Source organism: Lycorma delicatula, chromosome 2 (genome assembly GCF_047948215.1).
Source record: "Lycorma delicatula isolate Av1 chromosome 2, ASM4794821v1, whole genome shotgun sequence".
NCBI lineage: Eukaryota > Metazoa > Arthropoda > Insecta > Hemiptera > Fulgoridae > Lycorma > Lycorma delicatula.
In genome coordinates this window covers 109,057,948-109,081,994 of record NC_134456.1, presented here as the reverse complement: position 1 = coordinate 109,081,994, position 24,047 = coordinate 109,057,948, and the positions used below count along the sequence as shown (strand labels likewise).

General features: G+C 31.2%; 1 protein-coding gene across 1 annotated transcript in view; it reads right to left on the bottom strand.

Annotated features, from left to right (window-relative positions):
• Positions 1-529: 529 nt before the first annotated feature.
• Positions 530-24,047, bottom strand: part of LOC142319091 (rab3 GTPase-activating protein catalytic subunit-like) — a 36,571-nt gene continuing 13,053 nt past the window's right edge. Inside the window, exons 2-4 of the mRNA XM_075355983.1 lie at positions 7,742-8,064; positions 5,264-5,470; positions 530-2,477 (exon numbers count right to left, since the gene is read on the bottom strand). Of these exons, the coding sequence (XP_075212098.1) occupies positions 2,241-2,477; positions 5,264-5,470; positions 7,742-8,047 (750 nt within the window). The 5' untranslated portion in view covers positions 8,048-8,064 and the 3' untranslated portion in view covers positions 530-2,240. The remainder of the gene's footprint in view (positions 2,478-5,263; positions 5,471-7,741; positions 8,065-24,047) is intronic.

Sequence of the window (24,047 nt, the reverse complement as noted above, 5' to 3'; positions counted from 1 at the left end):
CAAATATTTATCTTTATATGAATAAATAAAATGTATAATGTTCTTGTATTTTTTTGTTAACTCTTGATTTAATGAGATTAAACTTTCACTAAAAAAACAATTAATAAACAGAAATTAAACATATCTTGGTGTAAGTAGACAAACAACTTGCATAAACATCTCAATATACTCACTTTAACAATATGAGATTATAAGATAAATCATAAACAACTGATTTAGCTCTCTTACAATATAAAAATTATTCAAAAAAATAGTTTAAAAAATGTACCAAATAATAGTTTAAACGTTAATGAATATAATATATTATTACACTAAATAATGGAGCTAATTTCTAAATATGTAACAATCCATAATTTTATAACAAATAAAAGTAAAATGTGTAGTTGATAAAGACATACATAAAATAAAATACAATTAATTTTGAATACACATATTTTTTTTTAATATATTTTCTCAGAAATATTTTTCTATTCTTACTGAACAACTTTTCTACATACAAGTTTTAAAATGACAGTGAAGATTAAAGTAAATACACTTGTTTCTACGGCATTTCTTCAAATAAAAGTGACAAATACAATTTTTCACTGATCATAATTGGTACAATTTCATATACATTTATAAGCTTTACTTTCAAAACTATTTACTGATTGATTCTTATAGTAGCTTTAGTCTCCAGATATCTTATGCAGCTTTCTTGAATTGTGACTAACAGAGGCAGCTGATCCTTTTAATTGGAACTCAGTAATAAAATGGGGATCATGAGAAATAGTGTCAAGGTATGATATTGCTTAAGGACAACTTATCTTACTTTACTTAAATCTGTCAACATTTCATATAATAAAACAGACTCTAATCAAAATGTTTTAATTTAAAAAAATTATTATTCTTGACTATCTACAGTTGTCATTTCTATAAGTACCATTATCTTAACAAATTAAAAAAGTGTCAAACTTGTATAACCACATTAAGAATTAAATGAAAGTAAAGTAGGATTAATTTTTTCCACGATATTTTAGATCTTTAATCACAATACTAATTAAATAATTTTTAATTACAATAGTAAGCCTGAATTAATTTACTGATTTCCAAAGTGATATCCACAGTTTTACTGAGTTCTTCACAATCTTAATTCTGTTTATTTTTCCTACAATACTTAAATAATTGGTACTGGACAAATTTACTAACTTTCCCTTGATTCATAATAAAAAATGTTATATATGAGCTTCCTAGCTGTCACTGGCTAAAACTAATACAGCCAATTAAACAGTAAAAACTTTTTTTAAATATGTTTCAAAACCAGTGGTCTGAAATGAGAAACAGTATAAGCATTTACGTGTCGTGAGTCCTTGAAGTTGGTGGTTATAGCTGCAAGTTATATCAGTTTATAGGGTGGGGGGAGGGGGAGAGAATTTAAAGAAGTATTTTTTAAGAATTAGAATTTGTTTATAAAGTTTATTTTTGAAAGTTAGGTTTCTTTAATTCACAGTACACTTTTGTGACATGTAAATCCAAAATCTATGAAATGAGCCATTCCTCATATCATAGAATAAGTCTAAGTCTCCATTTGGGATTTCAATACTAAAATCCTAATGGAATTACAAAGATAAGTTGTAAACTGAATTTTTTTAGGAGTAAAATGGAATTTTCTTGTCATTTTTGAAAATATAACACCTTCTTTTAATATTAATCTAACATGGTCATTTGATAAAAAACTTATTAATCTATGTTGTTTATACAGACAAAAAAGATGTAAAAATTCAAGAATTATCTAATTATAAATATAAAAATAAACTAAAAACACATGTGAGCAAAGGTCTAATTAATGTAATGCTTCTTGTGTTTTTTAGCAACTACTTGCATAGCATTCGGTGCGAATGCACATATCAAGGCCTGATCATCAGGCCTTGATATGTAAAAAAAGTAGAGTACCTCAGACTGGTCTTTAAAACAACTTGATCTGACGGCTGGAGGAAAATAAATCATTTTTATAAAATGCAGATTTTCATACTAAGTTAACTTTGACATCTCTATCTTTCAAACTTAAGAGTACATGAATAAACAAGCAATAATAAATAATACAAGTAAAGAAATAAATGTCAATTCAAAGAATATAAGTTAATGTAAATAATATTTTTCAACTTATTACTCAGCACCATAAAAATGTAATAATGGAAAAATAAATAACTTAACATACCCCCAAAATAAAATAAGTATGCTATTTATTAACAACCAATTAACCACTACTGGAATGTAGTATCTTGGGAAAAACATCCTGCCATGGTAATATCATCCTTACGAAGACGGACTGTTAATCGATGAGGTACAACCATAGATGATGAAGTTGGTCGAGGTATATTAACTCTCAAAATAAATTCCTTTTCACTAGCAGTAGGAAATACAGATGTAGTTAAGGGGCTCCAACCTTCACTTCTATCACTTGTATTTGCATTATCAGTTTCATATATCATCTGAGCTACCTGAAACAAACAAATATTATATTATAACATACACATTATTAAGGAAATTTATAGAAAAATAATTATTTTAATTTTTTAAATAAGTTTCAGTGGGATAGTCTATACACCACAAAATTTTTGAGATACATGAAATTGTTTCTTTAGGATGTACCTGGATATACTTTCCTCTCTATACCTGTTTTTGGGCATTTTTTTTATTTTTTGGGAAAAAAGAAATTTTTGTTGTAGAATGTATTTTACCTAGTCAAAGCAAAGTTGTTAATCAGTAATGTACAGCTCATATATGGGTTGCTGATCTTCATAAGCAAAGTCTCAGCTATGACTGGCTGTTACCCATGTACATGTACTGACTAGTAGCCAGTGACATGTAACAAATTCAAAACACTCACTGTGTTAGCCAACTGAGATTGAACTTATGGAATAGTAAAAGTCCATATTATTTACAGAAGGCAGTGCAGTCTTTGACAGGCAGACCTGGGAACTGGATAGCCCTGGTCTGGATCAGATCTCTGTCACTGGTTATTCATAAGTTTTTACCTTCTGTGGTGAATTGGATGGAGTTGAGTTATTACACCAGGATAGGATGTTTTTTTAACTGTTAGGTATTGCTTCAGAGGATGAGATGGATGACTGTAGCGTGTGAAAATGCCATGCCTGACCAGGATTCGAACCCAGATAGGGTTTAGTCATGCCTAAAATCACTGTCAAGCCCTGAACTAAAACCTGGTTTTGTCAGAGGTGGACTGCTTCTGACAAAAATCCACTGCTTTAGCAACAAGCACTTCTAATGAAGGCGCTGACATAGGTGTCCCTTGTCGAGCATGCCAAGTGTTGATTTGGACTGTAATTGGCAACTATGAATGGCAGTGGGTAAACAGCAATAAATCTTGTTCTCTGACCATGACAACATGTGTGCAGGAGTATAATTTACATTTACCAAGACATCTGCACTATGTATATCAGCTTTGTACTGCTGGATAGTAGCATAAATGATTGTACTCAAAGGTAGGTGGTCAATTCATAACTAAAGCTTGCTTCCTAAAGTAGTAAATAAATATTGCTTCAAAAGTAAATAATTTTCAATACTAAATATCCTAACGTCTAATTATTATTATTATATCAGAGTTTTTAAATAATTTAATTATTGTATGAAAATCCCATCATATTGCTGTTCATAGATTTTTTTTATTATTAATATAAACAAGATGAAAAATATGGTATTAATGCAATGAAAAAGGATATAGAAATTGCACACATGAGAATGAATCAAATATAGATCAGAATTTTTGTTGTAGTTGACACTAATGGAGAGGGACGTGGCTTCTCAGTGTTGTACGTAGGGATGTGTGGAAGGGATCCCACTCTTAGAACCCCAGCTCACTACTTTTTTCTAGTCAGTATCATAATGTAAAAACAGGAGGTATCATAATGTTAATACAGGAGGTATCATTGCATGTTGTGCAATGTATTATTACTAAATTTCTCATGGCAGAGGGTGTAAAACTATCTGAAATTTTGAGAAAACTTCAGGCACAGTTCAAAGACAACACTTAAAAAGTCTCCAGTGTATGACTGGCATAAGCAGTTTTCGGAAGGACAAGAACTAGTTGAAAATGAAGGTCACCAACGGTGCCCAAGGACAAGTGCTACTGTTGAAAACATTCTTATCGCTCGTTGCCTTATCGAAGACTGTCGATTAACAATTGGAGAAATTGCTTCTGAGATTGGAATAAGCTACAGCAGTGCTCAGGCAATCATTACTGGCGATCTTGGAGGGATCCTTCACAAAAAAGGATCCCTCATCTTCTCACTGAAGGTCAAAAGCTCTATTGGCTAGAGGTGTGCCAGCAGTCGTTGAATCATTACCAAGCTGAAGGGGAATTTTTTTGCATCGAATCATGACCTGTGATGAAACTTAGGCACACCATTACACCCCAGAATCAGAATCAAAACAGGCAAGTATGGAGTGGTGAAAAAAGGAGAAACTACACCCATTAAAGCCAAAACACTACTGTTAGTCAGAAAGGTTCTGGCCATAGAATTTTTTGATTTCAAAGGAGATTGGCATGTTGATTTTCTTCATGAACGTTGTACAGTAAATTCTGTGTACCACTGCCATCTTTTAGACGAAGAAAAACTTGCATATCATAAAAAAAAAGTCAATTTCCAATTCAAGACGTTATTTTGCTTCACGACAATGCTTATCCCCATACCGCAGCTCAAACTCAAGAAAAAATTGCATCCTTATTCTGGACTACACTGTAACATCCTCCATACAGTCTGGACTTATTGTTCTGTGATTATCAATTGTTTGGGCAATTAAAAGAAGCACTTGGAAGACAGAAATTTAAAAACGATGCTGCTTTTGAAGCATTTGTGTGCAATTGGTTGATGTCACGCCCACTTTCATTTTACAATAGTGGGATCAATAAGCTACCTATCTGGAAAAAAGGGGAAAATGTGTTCCCAAAAGAGAAAATTATATAGAAAAATAATATTGTATGTACTTTATTATACTTCAATAAATTATGAAACAAAAATTCCGGTTTATATTTGATTTACCCTCGTATAATGAAATGGTGAAAGTTAAAATATTTTTTTAATACTTTATTACTCATACAATAATAAAATTTTACATCTTACTGAGGTAACTCAGAGGTGAAAATTTATAAAAGAGGATGACAGCAACATATAAAATGACTCAATCTGAATATACTTCCCTACAGTAGTTAAACAAAAAACATAAAATGCACAATGCACAAAATTCAACATAAAAGTCAGCATACCTTATGAGCTTCGGAAAACATTGCCTTTATTCTGTTACCTATATCAGAATTTGGACCACCAGGTACTGCAGCCTGGGGTCGAGTAACAAGTCTAGCTAAGAATTCTCTCATTTCACATGTTTGACCTTTACCAGGACATAACTTATGTTCAAGTGATCCAACCTGAGCTACCATTGCTTCAGCATAAGCTACTTCTCCGCATATCTCCTGGTAACATTTCAAATTAGACAATATTTTATTTTAAATTAAAAAATGATCTTACTTCATTTCTAATGAAATAATTTTTTTTTTAATTTTTAAGTTAAAACTTTTTAAGCATTAGGATTATTTATAAAAATTAAAAAGTAGTACTTTAACTGTGTATCTGATATACAGTACAGATACTGTATCTCCAGATGATCTTGTAGGAGCTGTACAAATATTAACAAATGCACTATCCATACTGTAGCTTACAACTCACAATTTAGTCAGTTTATAATAGTAATTCATGCACGAGTTTATGTGAATAATCCACAGTAAATTTGAAATCTTTTTTTGAAACTAGTATAATTTGGACTTAGCATTTTCATTTCCTAACAGGTCACCCTGTATACTTTTTTTTAAACACAAAATAAAAAATGATTTTCTTAGTCAGTTAAAATGTGAGTATACTTATTAAACATAATTATTTGCACTAAATAAATTTTTAGTTCTTAAAAACTTTTTGTTGTATTAATTATTATATAATTTTTGAACAGATTACAAAGTTGTCTCATAATAAAATTGGAAGAAGTATATAAAGTATACTCAGAAATATGATAAACAGATGTATTCACTTTTTTAATAAATCATGTATATGTGCTATTATGTGTTTCTTCAATGTAATTATACCATTGTTTAGATTTGGTTCAAACATCTAACATCTGTCACTTTAAAAATTCTTCACATATTACAAAAAATATTCCTAAATTTTCACCAACCAGTATCACACTCCTCACTTAATTGTATATCAAGTATATCACATATTCTATCATACAGTTAAGTTGTTTTTTAATTTTCAGTGCTAATAAGTTTACGAAATCAGTTTTCTGGCTACAATTTCTATAAAGTTATGAACAATATATTTTTTGTTTATTTCTCTAAACTTCAGAAATACAAAGGAAAATAAAACAATTCATTGAAAATGAAATCATTAATTGCCATACATTAAAAAATTTCAAAATGATATATCCTTTTTATCTAGATATTATTTATAACAAGCTAATACTAAAAAAAAAAACATTTTAAAATAATTTTTGAGGGAATGCGTATGAACATACAAAATTATTAAATGATGATAACTAAATTTCCATCAATTTTTGATAGTTAATGCATTGCTGTTATTTCAACCAATTCTTACTATCAACAGAAGAAAAACCATTAAAAAATCATAAGATAATTATTTATTACTCTCTAATTTATAAGCAAAGGAATTGGATAGAAAAATAACAAAAAAAAAAAAAACAATAATCAGTACAAGGAGAAAGAATAAAACTGATAACAGCTGCTAAATGGATTTGTTGCAAACAAAGAACTCAAAGTGAAAATAATCAAGAGTGAAACAGGAGTAATGAATCTACATAATATATAAAGGAATCACAGCATTCAATAGGAAGAAGAATTTTTCAAAATGCAGTTATCAATAATAATATGAATTGATAGCAAAAACGTAAGAAAAATATAAAAAGCAATATAACAAAAACAAAGAAAGATTTTCTTTGAAAATAGGTCTGCTTGCTATAAAACAAAATTTAAGATTTAAAAGAGTTCTAATAAATATTAATTTGAGTTAAATGATTTATAATAGCAAAACTTAACAAATGGGAATGTTTGACTGAAAAATTACAGAAATATTATGTTGCAAAGAAACATTGAAAAATAAGACAGTTAAATTTAGTAAAATGGAATTTTTTTATGTAAAGAACGTTGAAAAATAAGGCAGTTTACATTTAATAAAATGGAAATTTTTTAAACAAATCAAAGAAAAAACTTATGAAAAATGATCAGATTGGTGAAGCATAGACTGCGGTAATACAACAATAGAATCTTTTCTGATCAAATGATATTTAGTTCCTAGAAAAGGAGCAAGACCAATTAGTTCTGTAGTCTGCCTGGATAAACTTCATGTTATTGTGATCAATGCATTAATTAGTAATAGAAGAAAAGTAAAGTTATAAAAAACTATAACGGAAAACACCAACCAGAATTTGTGGAGCAGGTAAAATGAAAAATGTAGTACATATACTTGTATTAAAAGGTTAATGCAGAATAGAAAGTAACGGAGAAATGCATCACATCAGCCAACTGACTGAAAAAAAAAAGTCGTATGAATAAAGTTCACAGCATTATAAAGACACAGAGGTATTAATTTAATTAATAAATTAATTTAAATAAATAAATATAACAAAAAATAACATAATTTTAACAGATTTAAAATTTCTATAAAAATCATTAACGTACCAAGTATTTAGTCATATCAGATGTGTGTAAACGAGATAACACTTCAGCTTTCATTGCAATGTGTTTAATAGCTGGGGTTAGTCCAAGCAATTCTACAGGGATTGCTTGTTGTGCCAATCTCAAAAGTACGGAATGCACAAGAGGTCCAAGCATCATTTGAGCTGCAGTTGAAGGTTGTTTTGCTTCTAATTGGTGAAGTACTTTTTCAGCTTCACGTGTATCATCAAATAGACGTTTTTGTCTTCTTGCAGGAACAGGTTTTGCTGCTGCCCACATCTCAAGCCATGTGTTACCAGGAATCTGCATCCTGGCACTGAGGGTTCCTGAACAAAAAAAATTAGCATAAAAATAAAAAAGTATATATAAAAGTGTTTACACAATTGTAAATGATGTTTAAGCATAGAAAATTACATAAATAATTACAAAAATACTACAACATGATAAAATTTATAAGCAAGGTAAAGTAATACTGTTCATGCAGCATATACAGAACTTGAAATATAGGTAACTTGAAATAGGGTGATTTCAAAAATATTCTGATTAACAATTAAAGAAAGCTAGCACTGAAATAGTAATTACTCATTCAAAAAATAAGGATAAAACTTCAAAATTTTATTAACATAAATCAGAATAACTGTCACTAATTATTGAACACCACTTATTATGAGACACAATTATGAATATCATATACATAATTTTCAGCACAAAATGTAAAACTGCAATAAAACAAAAAGTATGTGTAATAATCAACCAATTGTTTTAATTTGATTTTGAAGCTTACAACTTTACATTATGATCAAAAATCATCATCATTCATATAGTCTCCATAGCTTTACTTGACACAGCCAAGTTATCAACAAAATATTGCGTGACTCTTTCGCACAAATCAGCTTTAATTCCACTAAAAATTTCCTTTCAAATCATTAATTGTTCATGGTTTGCTGCTATAGATTTGTGACTTAACATAACCCCAGAGAAAATGTCTAAGGGAGGCAAATTACAAGATCTTGGTGGCAAACTAACATTATCATTTTGTGAAATTATCAAATCATCAAACTTTTGATACAACAACTGAATTGTTTCAGCAGCTGGTACCATCCTGCTAAAATCACATATCATTCAAATTAATATTTTCCAAATTTGTAAACAAAAATCATGAATTTATAACAACAGTGTTCACAGTCTACTGCAATAGCATCTCCTTGTTCATTTTCTAAAAAGAAAGGCCTAATAATGTCACCAGCCTGTAATCCACACCAAAGTGATTTTTTTTTCAGATGTAATAATCGCAATTGAATTATTTGTCGATTGGAATCATCCCAAATACAGCAATTTTGCTTGTTAATAAAGCCATAACGCCAAAAATGAACCTCATCTGAAAATATGAATTTTTGATGAAAATTTAGATCCACTATGAGTTGCTCTAGAGTCCAACCCATCAACACAAGGAATGGTTCCTTGGCTTTAATTCTTGAGGTAACTGAATCTTATATGGATGTAGAAAAAACTTTAGAGAAAATTCACCATGTTGTTAAAGAAAGGTCCAATTCTTGTGAACAATGTGAAATCAAGTTTAGATTTTCATGAACACTTGCATTTACAACACCAACATTCCTTGCATTTCTTTTGCAAATTGGTTTCAACAACAAGTAGAGAAATTCAAATTTTTTAACTAATTGATGAATGTTTTGTTTGGTTGATTATGCATACCATAAATATCATGAAGCACACATACATAGCTGCAACAGATTCCATATTTCACTAATAAATTTTTATGATTTGTAAAATTATTGAGGCATGTAGCATTCCATTACGATTTGCCATAAAATACTGAAAACAAATAACGCTTGAAAAATTAAAAAAAGAATCAACATCGCCACCACAACTCTCAACTTTTTGCACTAAATTTGAAAAACTACTTATTATGATGGCAAAAGGACTTTCATATTTGCATGTTAATACTTTTGGTGGTTATTTTCCTTGGTATATAAAAGTATGTATGAACAAATACTCTAGCTTATTTTGTAATCTGTTGAGCTGTCCTTTTGTTTGGTTTTTTAAACAGTAATTTATAACAAAAGAATATGCTGAGATACCTTAATAACATTTGATGATTGTATTCACATCAACATTCTCTTTCAAACAAACAAAAAGATTCATATATATATATATATATATATATATATATATATATATATATATTATATCTACCAGGACACAGTAATTATACAATTATAATTTAGTTAGTATAATTCTAAGGAATCAAATTTCATGTAACACAAATTACTGCTGTAAAATGTTAGAAGCAGCTAAATAAATAGAATAAGTGTAAAAAAGAATATTGCTGATATCTACAAAAGTTAACAAGTTTTTTTTTTTTTTTGTCTTCAGTCATTTGACTGGTTTGATGCAGCTCTCCAAGATTCCCTATCTAGTGCTAGTTGTTTCATTTCAGTATACCCTCTACATCCTACATCCCTAACAATTTGTTTTACATATTCCAAGCGTGGCCTGCCTACACAATTTTTCCCTTCTACCTGTCCTTCCAAAATTAAAGCGACTATTCCAGGATGCCTTAGTATGTGGCCTATAAGTCTGTCTCTTCTTTTAAGTATATTTTTCCAAATGCTTCTTTCTTCATCTATTTGCCGCAATACCTCCTCATTTGTCACTTTATCCACCCATCTGATTTTTAACATTCTCCTATAGCACCACCTTTCAAAAGCTTCTAACCTTTTCTTCTCAGATACTCCGATTGTCCAAGTTTCACTTCCATATAAAGCGACACTCCAAACATACACTTTCAAAAATCTTTTCCTGACATTTAAATTAATTTTTGATGTAAACAACTTATATTTCTTACTGAAGGCTCGTTTAGCTTGTGCTATTCGGCATTTTATATCGCTCCTGCTTCGTCCATCTTTAGTAATTCTACTTCCCAAATAACAAAATTCTTCTACCTCCATAATCTTTTCTCCTCCTATTTTCACATTCAGGGGTCCATCTTTGTTATTTCTACTACATTTCATTACTTTTGTTTTGTTCTTGTTTATTTTCATGCGATAGTTCTTGCGTAGGACTTCATCTATGCCGTTCATTGTTTCTTCTAAATCCTTTTTATTCTCGGCTAGAATTACTATATCATCAGCAAATCGTAGCATCTTTATCTTTTCACCTTGTACTGTTACTCCGAATCTAAATTGTTCTTTAACATCATTAACTGCTAGTTCCATGTAAAGATTAAAAAGTAACGGAGATAGGGAACATCCTTGTCGGACTCCCTTTCTTATTATGGCTTCTTTCTTATGTTCTTCAATTGCTACTGTTGCTGTTTGGTTCCTGTACATGTTAGCAATTGTTCTTCTATCTCTGTATTTGAACCCTAATTTTTTTAAAATGCTGAACATTTTATTCCAGTCTACGTTATCGAATGCCTTTTCTAGGTCTATAAACGCCAAGTATGTTGGTTTGTTTTTCTTTAATCTTCCTTCTACTATTAATCTGAGGCCTAAAATTGCTTCCCTTGTCCCTATACTTTTCCTGAAACCAAATTGGTCTTCTCCTAACACTTCCTCCACTCTCCTCTCAATTCTTCTGTATAGAATTCTAGTTAAGATTTTTGATGCATGACTAGTTAAACTAATTGTTCTGTATTCTTCACATTTATCTGCCCCTGATTTCTTTGGTATCATTACTATAACACTTTTTTTGAAGTCTGACGGAAATTCCCCTTTTTCATAAATATTACACACCAGTTTGTATAATCTATCAATCGCCTCCTCCCCTGCACTGCGCAGTAATTCTACAGGTATTCCGTCTATTCCAGGAGCCTTTCTGCCATTTAAATCTTTTAATGCTCTCTTAAATTCAGATCTCAGTATTGTTTCTCCCATTTCATCCTCCTCAACTTCCTCTTCTTCCTCTATAAAACCATTTTCTAATTCATTTCCTCCGTATAACTCTTCAATATATTCCACCCATCTATCGACTTTACCTTTCGTATTATATATAGGTGTACCATCTTTGTTTAACACATTATTAGATTTTAATTTATGTACCCCAAAATTTTCCTTAACTTTCCTGTATGCTCCGTCTATTTTACCAATGTTCATTTCTCTTTCCACTTCTGAACACTTTTCTTTAATCCACTCTTCTTTTGCCAGTTTGCACTTCCTGTTTATAGCATTTCTTAATTGCCGATAGTTCCTTTTACTTTCTTCATCACTAGCATTCTTATATTTTCTACGTTCATCCATCAGCTACAATATATCGTCTGAAACCCAAGGTTTTCTACCAGTTCTCTTTATTCCGCCTAAGTTTGCTTCTGCTGATTTAAGAATTTCCTTTTTAACATTCTCCCATTCTTCTTCTACATTTTCTACCTTATCTTTTTTACTCAGACCTCTTGCGATGTCCTCCTCAAAAATCTTCTTTACCTCCTCTTCCTCAAGCTTCTCTAAATTCCACCGATTCATCTGACACCTTTTCTTCAGGTTTTTAAACCCCAATCTACATTTCATTATCACCAAATTATGGTCGCTATCAATGTCTGCTCCAGGGTAAGTTTTGCAGTCCACGAGTTGATTTCTAAATCTTTGCTTAACCATGACATAATCTATCTGATACCTTGCAGTATCGCCTGGCTTTTTCCAAGTGTATATTCTTCTATTATGATTTTTAAATTGGGTGTTGGCAATTACTAAATTATACTTCGTGCAAAACTCTATAAGTCGGTCCCCTCTTTCATTCCTTTTGCCCAGCCCGTATTCACCCACTATATTTCCTTCCTTGCCTTTTCCAATGCTTGCATTCCAATCTCCAACTATTATTAAATTTTCATCTCCTTTTACGTGTTTAATTGCTTCATCAATCTCTTCGTATACACATTCTATCTCATCATCATCATGGGCGCTTGTAGGCATATAGACGTTAACAATCATTGTCGGTTTAGGTTTTGAATTTATCCTTATTACAATGACTCTATCGCTATGCGTCTTGAAATACTCCACTCTCCTCCCTATTTTCTTGTTCATCACGAAACCTACTCCTGCCTGCCCATTATTTGACGCTGAGTTAATTACTCTAAAGTCACCCGACCAAAAGTCGCCTTCCTCTTCCCACCGAACCTCACTAATTCCTACTATATCCACGTTTACTCTATCCATTTCCCTTTTTAAATTCTCTAGCCTACCAACCTTTTTTAAGCTTCTAACATTCCACGCTCCGACTCGTAGAATGTTATTTTTTACTTTTCTTGTGACCCCTTCCTTAGTAGTCCCCACCCGGAGATCCGAACGGGGGACTATTTTACCTCCGGAATATTTTACCAAGGAAGGCGCCTCCATTATTGCTTTTGAAAATGCAGAGAGCCACATTTTCTTGGAAAAAAAAAACAGCTGTAGTTTTCCATTGCTTTCAGCTGCGCAGTACTCAGAGGACTGAGTGATGTTGATATGGCCGTTTAAGTCATTGTGACTCACGCCCCTAACAACTACTGAAAGAGCTGCTGCCCTCTTTCAGGAATCATTCCTTAGTCTGGCTCTCAACAGATACCTCTCCGATATGGTTGCACCTTCGGTCCAGCTACTCTGTATCCCTGAGCACTCAAGCCCCCTCACCAACGGCAAGGTCTCATGATTCATAGAGGAGGCAACAAGTTACAGCTAAGTATAAAAAGCATTATTGTTATTTGTTCAAAGTTTTATAAAGATCTATCACTGTTATCTAAGTGAGAAAGTATTATCAAGTGTTGTAGAAAAGCAAAGGATTTTGTTTGAAATATTTATATTAAAACAAAGGAAACAACTTTTCTGCTTCTTATACTTTATTAGCAATTTCTTTTTTTAATTATTTAAATAACACATCAGGTAAAGTCAGATGTTCTGTTTCCTCCTAAGCATAACATATAGAAGAGCCTTTAATACACTTGAAACACCTCAGAAAATAATACTCTGTGAACTTAAGAGACCTAAAGTAAGATTATGCAAAAATAATAAAACAATTAATGGCACATGATATGCTACACACAAAAATTATTTACTATTCAGAAGCTGACATTATTTGTTTATACTAAATAAAAAAAATATTCAATTAAAAATAGAATAATAAAACTTTAAAGTATTGATCTTTCTTTCTTTTATTTACTTGAAATTAACTTACAGTTGAATTTTAAGAGGAGGCCCAACTTTACACAGTATTTACCTGATACAATAGTTTGTTTTCTGCATAAATACTGATTAGAAAACAGAGAGCCCATACAGCTCTCTCTAATGGAGTTTGCACCTAAGTGAGCCCTAATAAAAAAAATGGCAAATGGAAGAAGTCAAGGTGGAACCAAAGATTTAGCAAGGATACTAGCTATCACAATCCTCATGGATGCTATCCAAGGAAGAAGTGATTTTGCCTATTATCTTAAAATTAATTTAATAAAATATACATTAATTAAATTTATAAATTAAAAATGTTTATAATTTACATTACTAAATCACTTTCATATTATATTACACAATTTAATCATGCAAAACACACTTGATCAGGTGGTCATACATGACTGCTTACAAATAGAACGGTGGCTATCTAATCTGAAAGTTGCTAGGCTGAATCTAGATAACACTGGTTGTAATATTATTAGAATGATACTGATAATTGTTATGAAATAATACATCATGCAGCGCAATCTACATTTTAAAGCTATACCACTTTAATTTTAAAATTACGAGTAATTGTGATAATTCCTTAGTAAAGATCTCTAACAAAATAAATTACATTATATTATAAAGACAATTACAGTGGATACACACACACACACACTCTCTCTCTCTCTTTATTAGAATTAAGACACATAAGACAACAGATTAAGTGTCAGATAAGCAAATAATACTGTTAAACTGGTGTACCTTTGTTTTGTTTTTAAACAATTTCTTAGCGATTAAATAAAATATATTATCATGAAAATGAATCAGGCCCAGATATATCTACCATTCATTTACATCGTTCTACTGTTTATGACAAATAACCAATAGATTAATTAACATTATGATTTTTCCATTTTCTTAATGGTACCTAATTTTCTATTTTCTTAATGGTAAGCTGGTGGTAAAACTTTTATCTCCACTAAGTGTGCAATTTAAAAATAATGCTTTCGCTTTTGTTATCAAATTATTATTAATAGAAACCTTTAATTTCTCTGTTTAGTAAAAGCAGAGTCAAAATTAATCACCCAAAATCTTCAAATTAAATACTTTTAGCATGCAGTAGAAATATAAATAAGTTTCAGAGGGAATTTGAATGGTATACGCTGGTAGTAAAACTTCTGTTTTTCCAGCCTTTAACTGTTGTTTAAAATTAAATCAGGAATAGTCGTAGCAAAGGAGTCCTTTAGTAAGAAGACATTGCTTTTTAGCAAAGTAAACTTGGATCTAAAGAAAAGGGAAGTTAAGTGTTACATATGGAGTGTGATTTTATTCGGTTGCAAAACATGGATGTTGAGTAAGAGAGAGAATGTTACGATTCAAGCTATGGAAATGTGGGTGTGGAGGAAAATAGAGAAGATTTAGTGGGTAGAAAGAGTTAGCAATTAGGACATCTTGAAAAAGGTTCCTCCTCTCTGCAATAGAGTGAGAACACCTTTCAACAACGTCTTGGAAGAAAGAACACTGTTGGAAATAATCAAAAGGAGGAAGGGGAACTGGATTGGTCATATATTCAGAAGAAAAAGTATATTAACAACCGTGATTGAGGTAACTGGGAGTGGGAAAATGAGAAAGGGAAGAAGAAGGCTAAAGATGATGCCGGGAATGGAAAAACAAGAAACGGAAAAAGAAGGCTGAAGATGATAGATGTCATCAAGAATGGAAGTTACAACTGTTCCAAAGAACTAGCCTGGGACAGAAAGAACAGCAGTTGTCAGTGGAGTCAGGGACCTGCCAATGCAGAATACCTCATGATGATGATGAAACTATTGTTTCATCAACTACAAATTTCTTCAACTCAATTTTATTTGGTCATTATAATGATACTTCTTAACTAATGAAATCACAATATTTATTCTTTTTGCTCTTAATTACAGTATGTGATTTATTTATAACAAAAATATGAGAAATCATATTTTTTACAGAGAATCATTCATCACTTAAATGAATGATAAATGATTCCACAAAACTTTCAACTTCCAGCTTTTTATGCAGAATTGAAGATCCACTTATGTACTGAGAGCTTGGGTCAGTTGAAGCTTTTAGAGTGTATTCTTTGGTTTCTGAATAATTCTCCCAACTGTTGATGTGAAATGAAAATTTGTCAGCTTGCAAATGTAATGAATTTTTAGCAGCTGCATATATACAGCCTTTTTTTTTAAATGATCCATGGTATTTTTACTTGCCCTGGCTATATCTTGACTGAGAAGCTCTGCTCAGGTATTTCTCATTTCAAAGTTCTTATACAATTTCTTAATCAATACAGTTATAGGTTATGGGTTATAGTTATATAGGTTATAGGTTAATATAGTTATAGGTGATGTGTATCACCTCTATAAGTAAAAAAAAAACTCCTCCTCTGAAAAAAGCCTACTGGGCTGAGGAGCCCATATTTTTCATTTCAAAAGTTTTATACAATTTCTTAATCGATACAGTTATATAGAGGTGTATTTACATTCTAGAATTCGGCTCAAAATTGCAGTTGTCATGAATTCTAACACAGAATTCTTCTCGCATTAACTCTGAGATATCTTACTACTGCCATCTGATAGCAGTACAACTATTTATACATTTTTTCCTTAATGCTAATTTAAAGAATTTGCCTTCATTGTAGTGTTCTTACAATTAGCCGTTTGATAATGTACTTTACATAAATTAAGAATCCATTGACACTTCCTAAATTATTCATCTTGTGGAAAATAGTAGAAACTTGAAAAAATGTTAAAAACAGATTTATAAACACTTTGGAATTTCATAAATTTAAAATATTTAGTAGTTAATATTTATTTATATGTTAAAAAAATTTCTTTCCTTTGATATAGAGGATACTATGTTTTTGATATTGCTATTTTTTTTTATTTATAGGTCCTAACAATGAACTTCACTTTATTTTACTACTTATTCCAATATTATATTTCGTTACTATCAGTTATTTAATGGTTTATTTTTTTTTATATTTTGTACACTGGAATTCATGGCACTTATGCATGTTGATTATCATGCAGTAGATCAAGAATAACAAAAATACCGCTAAAAGTAAATGTATGATGGTGATACACCTGTTTTTGATACAAAAACATCATCTATACTCATTTTCTTTATTTGTTATTATTTACTTATAAAGGACTATGACCTTAACCAAACGTGCTGCTAGGTTTGTACACCTAGATTTAATAAGTTTCTAAACTTTTATTATCATCAACTGATTCTGTTCTTCATGATAAAAGAATGATTGAAGTTGTTGCTTTGGACTAAATAATTGTTGCTAAATATGTAAATATTGATCTAAATATTTAAGACTAGTTAGAATACCATGGTGCGGAATATAAGACCACAAGATTCTATAGGAGATTGAAGTGCCACTTTGATTAGTTGCTTTTGCTATATAAAAATTTGATATATAGTTTCTTTACAAATAATAATAATTGTAGGTGTTAAAATATTTTTTTTTTTAAATGGGTAACAATTTGATAAGTTATGATAATATCATTAAGAATCAGAAAAACTAGAGGTTGAAAGTAAAATTTCTAACTGAACAATTAAAAATTGCAAATATCTGGAAACTTAAGACTGATTGGTTTAATTTATGTTATTTAGTATGGATAGTACTGTTGAGATTTTTAATTAATTGGATGAAACCAACCAAGAAGCTGTCCTCCATGGCATGAATGGTAGGATCTCGGCCTTTCATCCGAAGATCCCAGGTTCATATCCCAGTCAGACATGGCATTTTCACATGCTGCAAATCATTCATCTCATCCTCTGAAGCAAATCAAAGAAATCAGCTGATTTCTTCTCTATGTATAGACACTTACTGTAATTTTAAAATTTTTAATCAATAATTTATATTTGAAATAATGTATATACATATTTTTAAATTATTCTTTTTAAAAATAACCTTTAATTTAAAAAAAATTTGGTGGGCATCATTTACAATCTGAGGATGATGAATGATGGTTCTGGAGGTTAAAAAAAAAAAACTCTTTTGAGACCATGAGTGACAGCGTAACAAGGAATCAGTCATATGTAGTTCCTGTGATACTTTGTTAATTATTAAAGTATTGTAATTTGAGGGATATGTAGAATCTCCATTTAATTCATAAATATTATGAAGTTTTCTTCATAGAACAAGGTTCAACTGTGTTAAAGGTTGTAAGAGACATGGGCATAATTTTTTATTTATTTCACTTTGAACAGTATCCAACTTAGAAGTTTACTTCGATTTAAGTTTTACCCATTTGTTAAATTTTCAAAATAAATTTTTGTTAAAGTTTCAACTACTTACCTGCAAAAAAGTATTTACTGATCTAACTATACAAAATCTTGTTTACATCATTGTTTTTTAAATTATACATAAAAAGAAAAAAATATATTTGATTAATACCTGACATTTAATTTCATAACTGTAAGTGTGTGTTAATAACACAAACATTCAGTATAAAATGGCAAAAAATTATTTTTATAGTTAATGTATTTTTTTTTCTTTTGAAATATACTTCGTTGATATAAAGTGTAGCAGTTTAGAAGTTTTGTTGTTAATTTAAAAAATTTTGTTTAGATTATTCTGTTTAATGATTAATGTTCAATGTTGATATGAATAGTATGTTTTTAAGATTAAGTAAAAAAAAATATTTTGTCTGTACTCATTTGTTAAGTGTATGTTTTTAAATTAACAGGTAAATAATTTCTAAAAAAAATATTTATTTTTGCAACATCACAAATAATATTTGTAATGATGCAAAAAAAGGTTAACAATTTTTGTTTTTAATAAAAACATTACTATATTTAACTGGTGTACATTTTATTATTGGCTTCAGTAAATTTTTAATTTATAATAACAGTATAACAACTGACAAAATAATTGTTTGACATCAACAAATTTATAGATTTTTCCAGTTGTTACATAGTTTAATTAACAAACCAGTAACATCAGCTGATTTCTTCTCTATGTATAGACACTTACTGTAATTTAAAAATTTTTAATCAATACTTTATATTTGAAATAATGTATATACATATTTTTAAATTATTTTTTTTTTTAAATAACCTTTAATTTAAAAAAAATTTGGTGGTCATCATTTACAATTTATTGTTTAGGATATGCTGTTCCTCCTTTATTGTCTCTATGATTCATGTTACGATTTGATACTGTTTATTAACAACATTAAATCCATTTTCAGTTGACCTTTTTTTATTTTTCTATTATTTTTTTATTTTCATCATTTGGCGGCAAAGAAAACATTAAATTCTTAATAATATTCTCTGAACCAAAATCATTAGATGTCAAATCACACTAGCTTGGAGGCCAATCAATTGTGATATCCCTTCCATCCATTCATTTAAATGATCTCAAACTTACATTACAAAGTTAAGGTTCAATCCTGAGCCAAATAAGTGATTGACTTTCAAAATTAGAAATTATTTTGTAGTTACAGTGACAATATTACATCTAGCATATCTAAGCAATTTTTCCTAAAAAAAAAAAAAAAAAGTCGTATTAATAAGTTTCTCAAAATTCTTCCCCACATTTAACTACACCTGCATCATTCTATACAGAAATATTGTTTCATTAGTACATATTATGATGGTTTACAAGTTCACTGCATCCATATCCTCCGTGACTCTGCAGGAGATAACTCCAACTCTTAAATCCCCCTTCTGCAGAAGCAGCTCTGCTTGCAATAACTACTGAGGCCACTTGTGTACCTGAATGGGCTGGACTGAGCTTTATCACCTGCTCCAAATCCTCCTCCAGTCTAGTAGTAGCTTCTTTCATCACCATATAACCTCATCTTTACAAGCTAAGGCATCAATATCCCGTATATTGATTCTTTGTATCCTCTCCCTAATGCCCTTGCCCTTTACGAATCGAGAGGATCTCTGGGTCCCTCTCTCAGACCCCACCTTTGATCTTCTTCAGTAGGTCAGTGAAGGTCTTTTTTCCCTGGTCTTCTGCTGCCTTAACCACTATTGTTTTGGTCCTATCATTTCTGGCCTGCTCACTGATTGTTCTCTGCGAGCTTTGTTCCTAGCCTCTCTCTCAACGTATAGCCCTGAAGTGCGGTTCGTTCGACAACATGCATACTCCAGAATCTTCCTTGTGACCCGCGCTGCATCTCCTTCCTCTGAACTGAAAACCACATCATGTCTAGCTTGGTGGAATATCTCTCCAATTCCTTTTCTTATATGGGGTATGTTATTCTCCTTCACTGACAAATCGATAATTAGTGCAAACACTTTCTTCTCAAAATCTGCTACATTCTCACCCTGAAGGAATATTGCCGTCTCTGCACAGACAATCAGTTGACCTAGTTTTTTCAAGAGTTCCACAAACTTGGTGCCACTCTATGAACAGCCTCAGAGAACCTATTCTTTGGTTTGGCTGTCAAACACCACCGCCAGGTCTTTCTCTCTCTCAGTAAATATTGACTCTTTCAACTCTCTCATCCTCTGAAATCAGTCATTGCTCCAACTGGCAGCCACCAAGGCGTCAATTTCATCATTGTGAACTCCATCTTCAAGCTGGTGTATTCCTGAATGGCTACATCTTTTCTGGTCTGACACACCACCACTTTGACCTCCATCTTCTTCAAAAATGTCTTCCACTCCACAAACGCTCTGAAGGCCAGGACCACTTTATCCATATAACCAGGAAGTTTTTTAATTCTCTTGCCATATGAGTTTTTTTGGCATGTTTCACTAGAGTACCACTAATGCTGATAAGCTCTCGTGTATTCTGCCAATTCATCATGTAGTGTACATACTATTCTCTTTTCCTGTGCTCTTTCAGACTTTGCATGACCTGCTTTAGAGTTGCGACTCCTTTTCTGCACTGTAGTCATTTCACCAGTTGCCACAGAATTGCTAGTGACTGGCTCTCGGGAACTGTATACATACTGCAATGTCTGTTGCTGGCTCCTGCTTCTCTTCACCATTATGGGAAGCAGGAGGTTCCTACCAGCTTAAGTGCAAGCCCACTTGCACTTAAGTCTTATCAATAAAGATAAAACAAATGAAATTAAAGTTGAATCGATTCCACACACCAATTTCCTGATAAAATTTATACCAGTAAATCGTAAAGGCTTAATTACAAACACTACAATGATATCAACTAATGATAACCTATACAATGTCTATTAAACAAACACCACTGATAAAGGCAGAATAAATAACTTCCAGCTCATAAACAAGAGGCCTCCTGAAGGAGGTGACGTCAAGCGATTATAGTTCGTATTACAAGACCCACCAGCTTGGTCTAGTGGTGAATCTGTCTTCCCAAATCAGCTGATTTGGAAGTTGAGAGTTCCAGCATTCAAGTCCTAGTAAAGGCAGTTACTTTTATACGGATATGAATACTAGATCGTGGATATGGTGTCCTTTGGTGATTGGGTTTCAATTAATCACACATCTTATGAATGGTCGAACTGAGATTGTACAAGACTACACTTCATTTACGCTCATACATATCATCCTCTGAAGTAATACTTGAATGGTAATTCCTAGAGGCTTAACAGAAAAAAGAAAAAAATTCTATTACAAATGATAAAATAATAAAGACTCACCATAAAAAGAATACAGCCCGCTAACCAAAACTCAATTGTTATAATCACATTCCAAAACCTTACCACAATTTCCTGGTGTACCAGTCCAATAACAAAATAGCCAAATAACCAAACCAAAATCTCAAAAATCAGAGAGCTTAGTAAAAACACCACTTCACTCGATGAATCCTCCAACTCAACTCACCAAATGGTGTGTTTAGTCTGCTCTTTATATTTGTTGGACGGTAATTATCTTCAGTAATTATTTAAAAAACTTAATTCATTCTTATTTTATAATTATCTTTCATTGTAGTTTATTAGGTCCAGAACATAAAGAAAATAGTTTTTTTGTAATTATAAGTTGGTCTGCCTGGTTATAGTTGTTTACGAGTTGCTGGCCGCCCCATTACATTTATTTTTTTTTTAAATGAATAAACAATCCAGTATTTGGAATTTTCTTGAGAACAATTCTTCAACAACAGCAATATGTAAAATATCTAAAAAAGAACTCAAAAGGTCCAATAATACCTCAAATTTAAGAGAATACCTAAAGAAAAAACACGCAGGAGTTTACGAAACTGGGATTGTACCACTGCATACCAGAGCTGATTTTGAAATCACTGAAAGTTTTGATTCCATGGTCAGAAAAACACCCAAAGATTGAAATAGCGAGGATAATCAGTCCATGGCATCCACAATGACTTCTGTACCTCTTCCATGGTCTATGTCATCTTCCATATTTTCTAAATATTTAATCCAGTTTCTACAATGTAAATCTAAAGATTTGTTTTAAAGAAAATTTATAATTTAGTGGCAGAAATGTTTTTCAAAGATTTACAGTCCCTGTCTGTTGTAGAAGATGAAGGGTTAAAAAATTGTCACAAGTACTTGAGCCGTGCTACACCTTGCCAAGAAGGGAAAAATTAATGAATTCTATTATGCTAAATATTTATAAAAATGCAAAATCAATGGTTAAAATATATTACACAAAATTTCTTATTTCTCTATAACCACTTGATGTCTGGACATCAAGAAATACAGTTTCTTTTCTGACAACTAATTTTTTTGAATCAGGACGGGGTGAGTTAATGTCCTTTGTTTTATGTACAACAAAACTGCTAGAAAATCATACAGGACAGTATTTGGCCGAAAAATTAAAAGTGGTTTACAACAAATGGAATATTACTAATAAAATTGTGGCAGTAATTTTGAATGGGGGTGCTAATATGAAATGTGCCGTAAAAATATTAGGTCTCCCAACATTCCGTTTGCAGCTTAATCTACTAGTAAATGATGCAATTTCATACTGTGATAGACTGTCACATTTAATTAAAACATGTAGAAATATTGTATACATTTCAGGCAGTGTAGTTGCAGCTGATAAATTAAAACTAGTACAGCACAAATGGGGAAAAAAGAATTAAAATTAAAAGCTGACATTGTTACAAGTGGAATTCAACGCTTGTGATGTTTAAAAGGTTAATAAAACTGAAGGAACCCCTGTCTGCTGCACTGCAGCATTGCCAAAAAGTTAATAATCTATAACAGACGTTCAATGGGATATTTTAACTGAATGTGTAGATTTACTTAAACTGTTCGAGCTTATGACAATAGAGATATCTGCCGAAAATTATCCCACCCTGTCGAAAATTATTCCTCTTGTTAGAGGAATTGTGCACACAGTTAATCAGAAAACTGTGATTTCCAAGGCAAAAGGTTTAGTTTCTGGGATCAGCAACTGCTTGGGAAAAATAAAATTATTGCATCTGCAATGCTTCTAGATTAATGGTTCAAAAAAGGTGCTTTTGGGAATGAAAGCAGCTAAACAGAAGTGGCAGATTCATTGACAAATGAACTATCTTTGTTATTAAAACCAAAGAACAACAGCAGTCAATAGCTGAACTAGATGGAAAAAAGCCCTATAAACAGCAAAAGACATCAGATTTATGGAATATTTTTGACAGTTATGTTAAAGAAATGTCAAAAAGTGTGAAATCTTCTAGCAACTCTTTAATTACTCCGAGGCAATATTTTGAGCAACCATATGAGGACAGGCACACAAGTTGTGTAACATTTTGGATGAAACATGAAGCGACGTTCCTGCAGTTGCTAATATTAGTGACAAAATATGTCACAATATTGGTCACAGGAATGTGTAAACATTCCTGTGACCTCTGTACCATCTAAAAGAGTTTTCTCCAAAGAAAGCAAAATTTTTCAGAGAGAAGTAGGCTGAAACCCAAAAATGTTGACACGCTAATTTTTTTGAATAAAAATGTAGAAATAGACAACTGCAGAAACACCTGTTTTCATGGTAATTTATTAAATAGCTAAAGATCTTAAATGTTACTTCTTATATTTTTAATGTTATGTGTTGTATTTTTTTAATAGTAATATGCGTACTATTATTTCATATTACTATTTGTTTGGTTTAAGCCATACTTTTTCAGTTAATTGTAAAAGATGAGCTGTGAGTTTAAAAATTTAAATACAGTATAATTAATGACTTTTTAATTTAGTAGTGGCTCATTAGCAGACTATTATTTATTATTAAAAGCTGTGTTTAATAAAAGT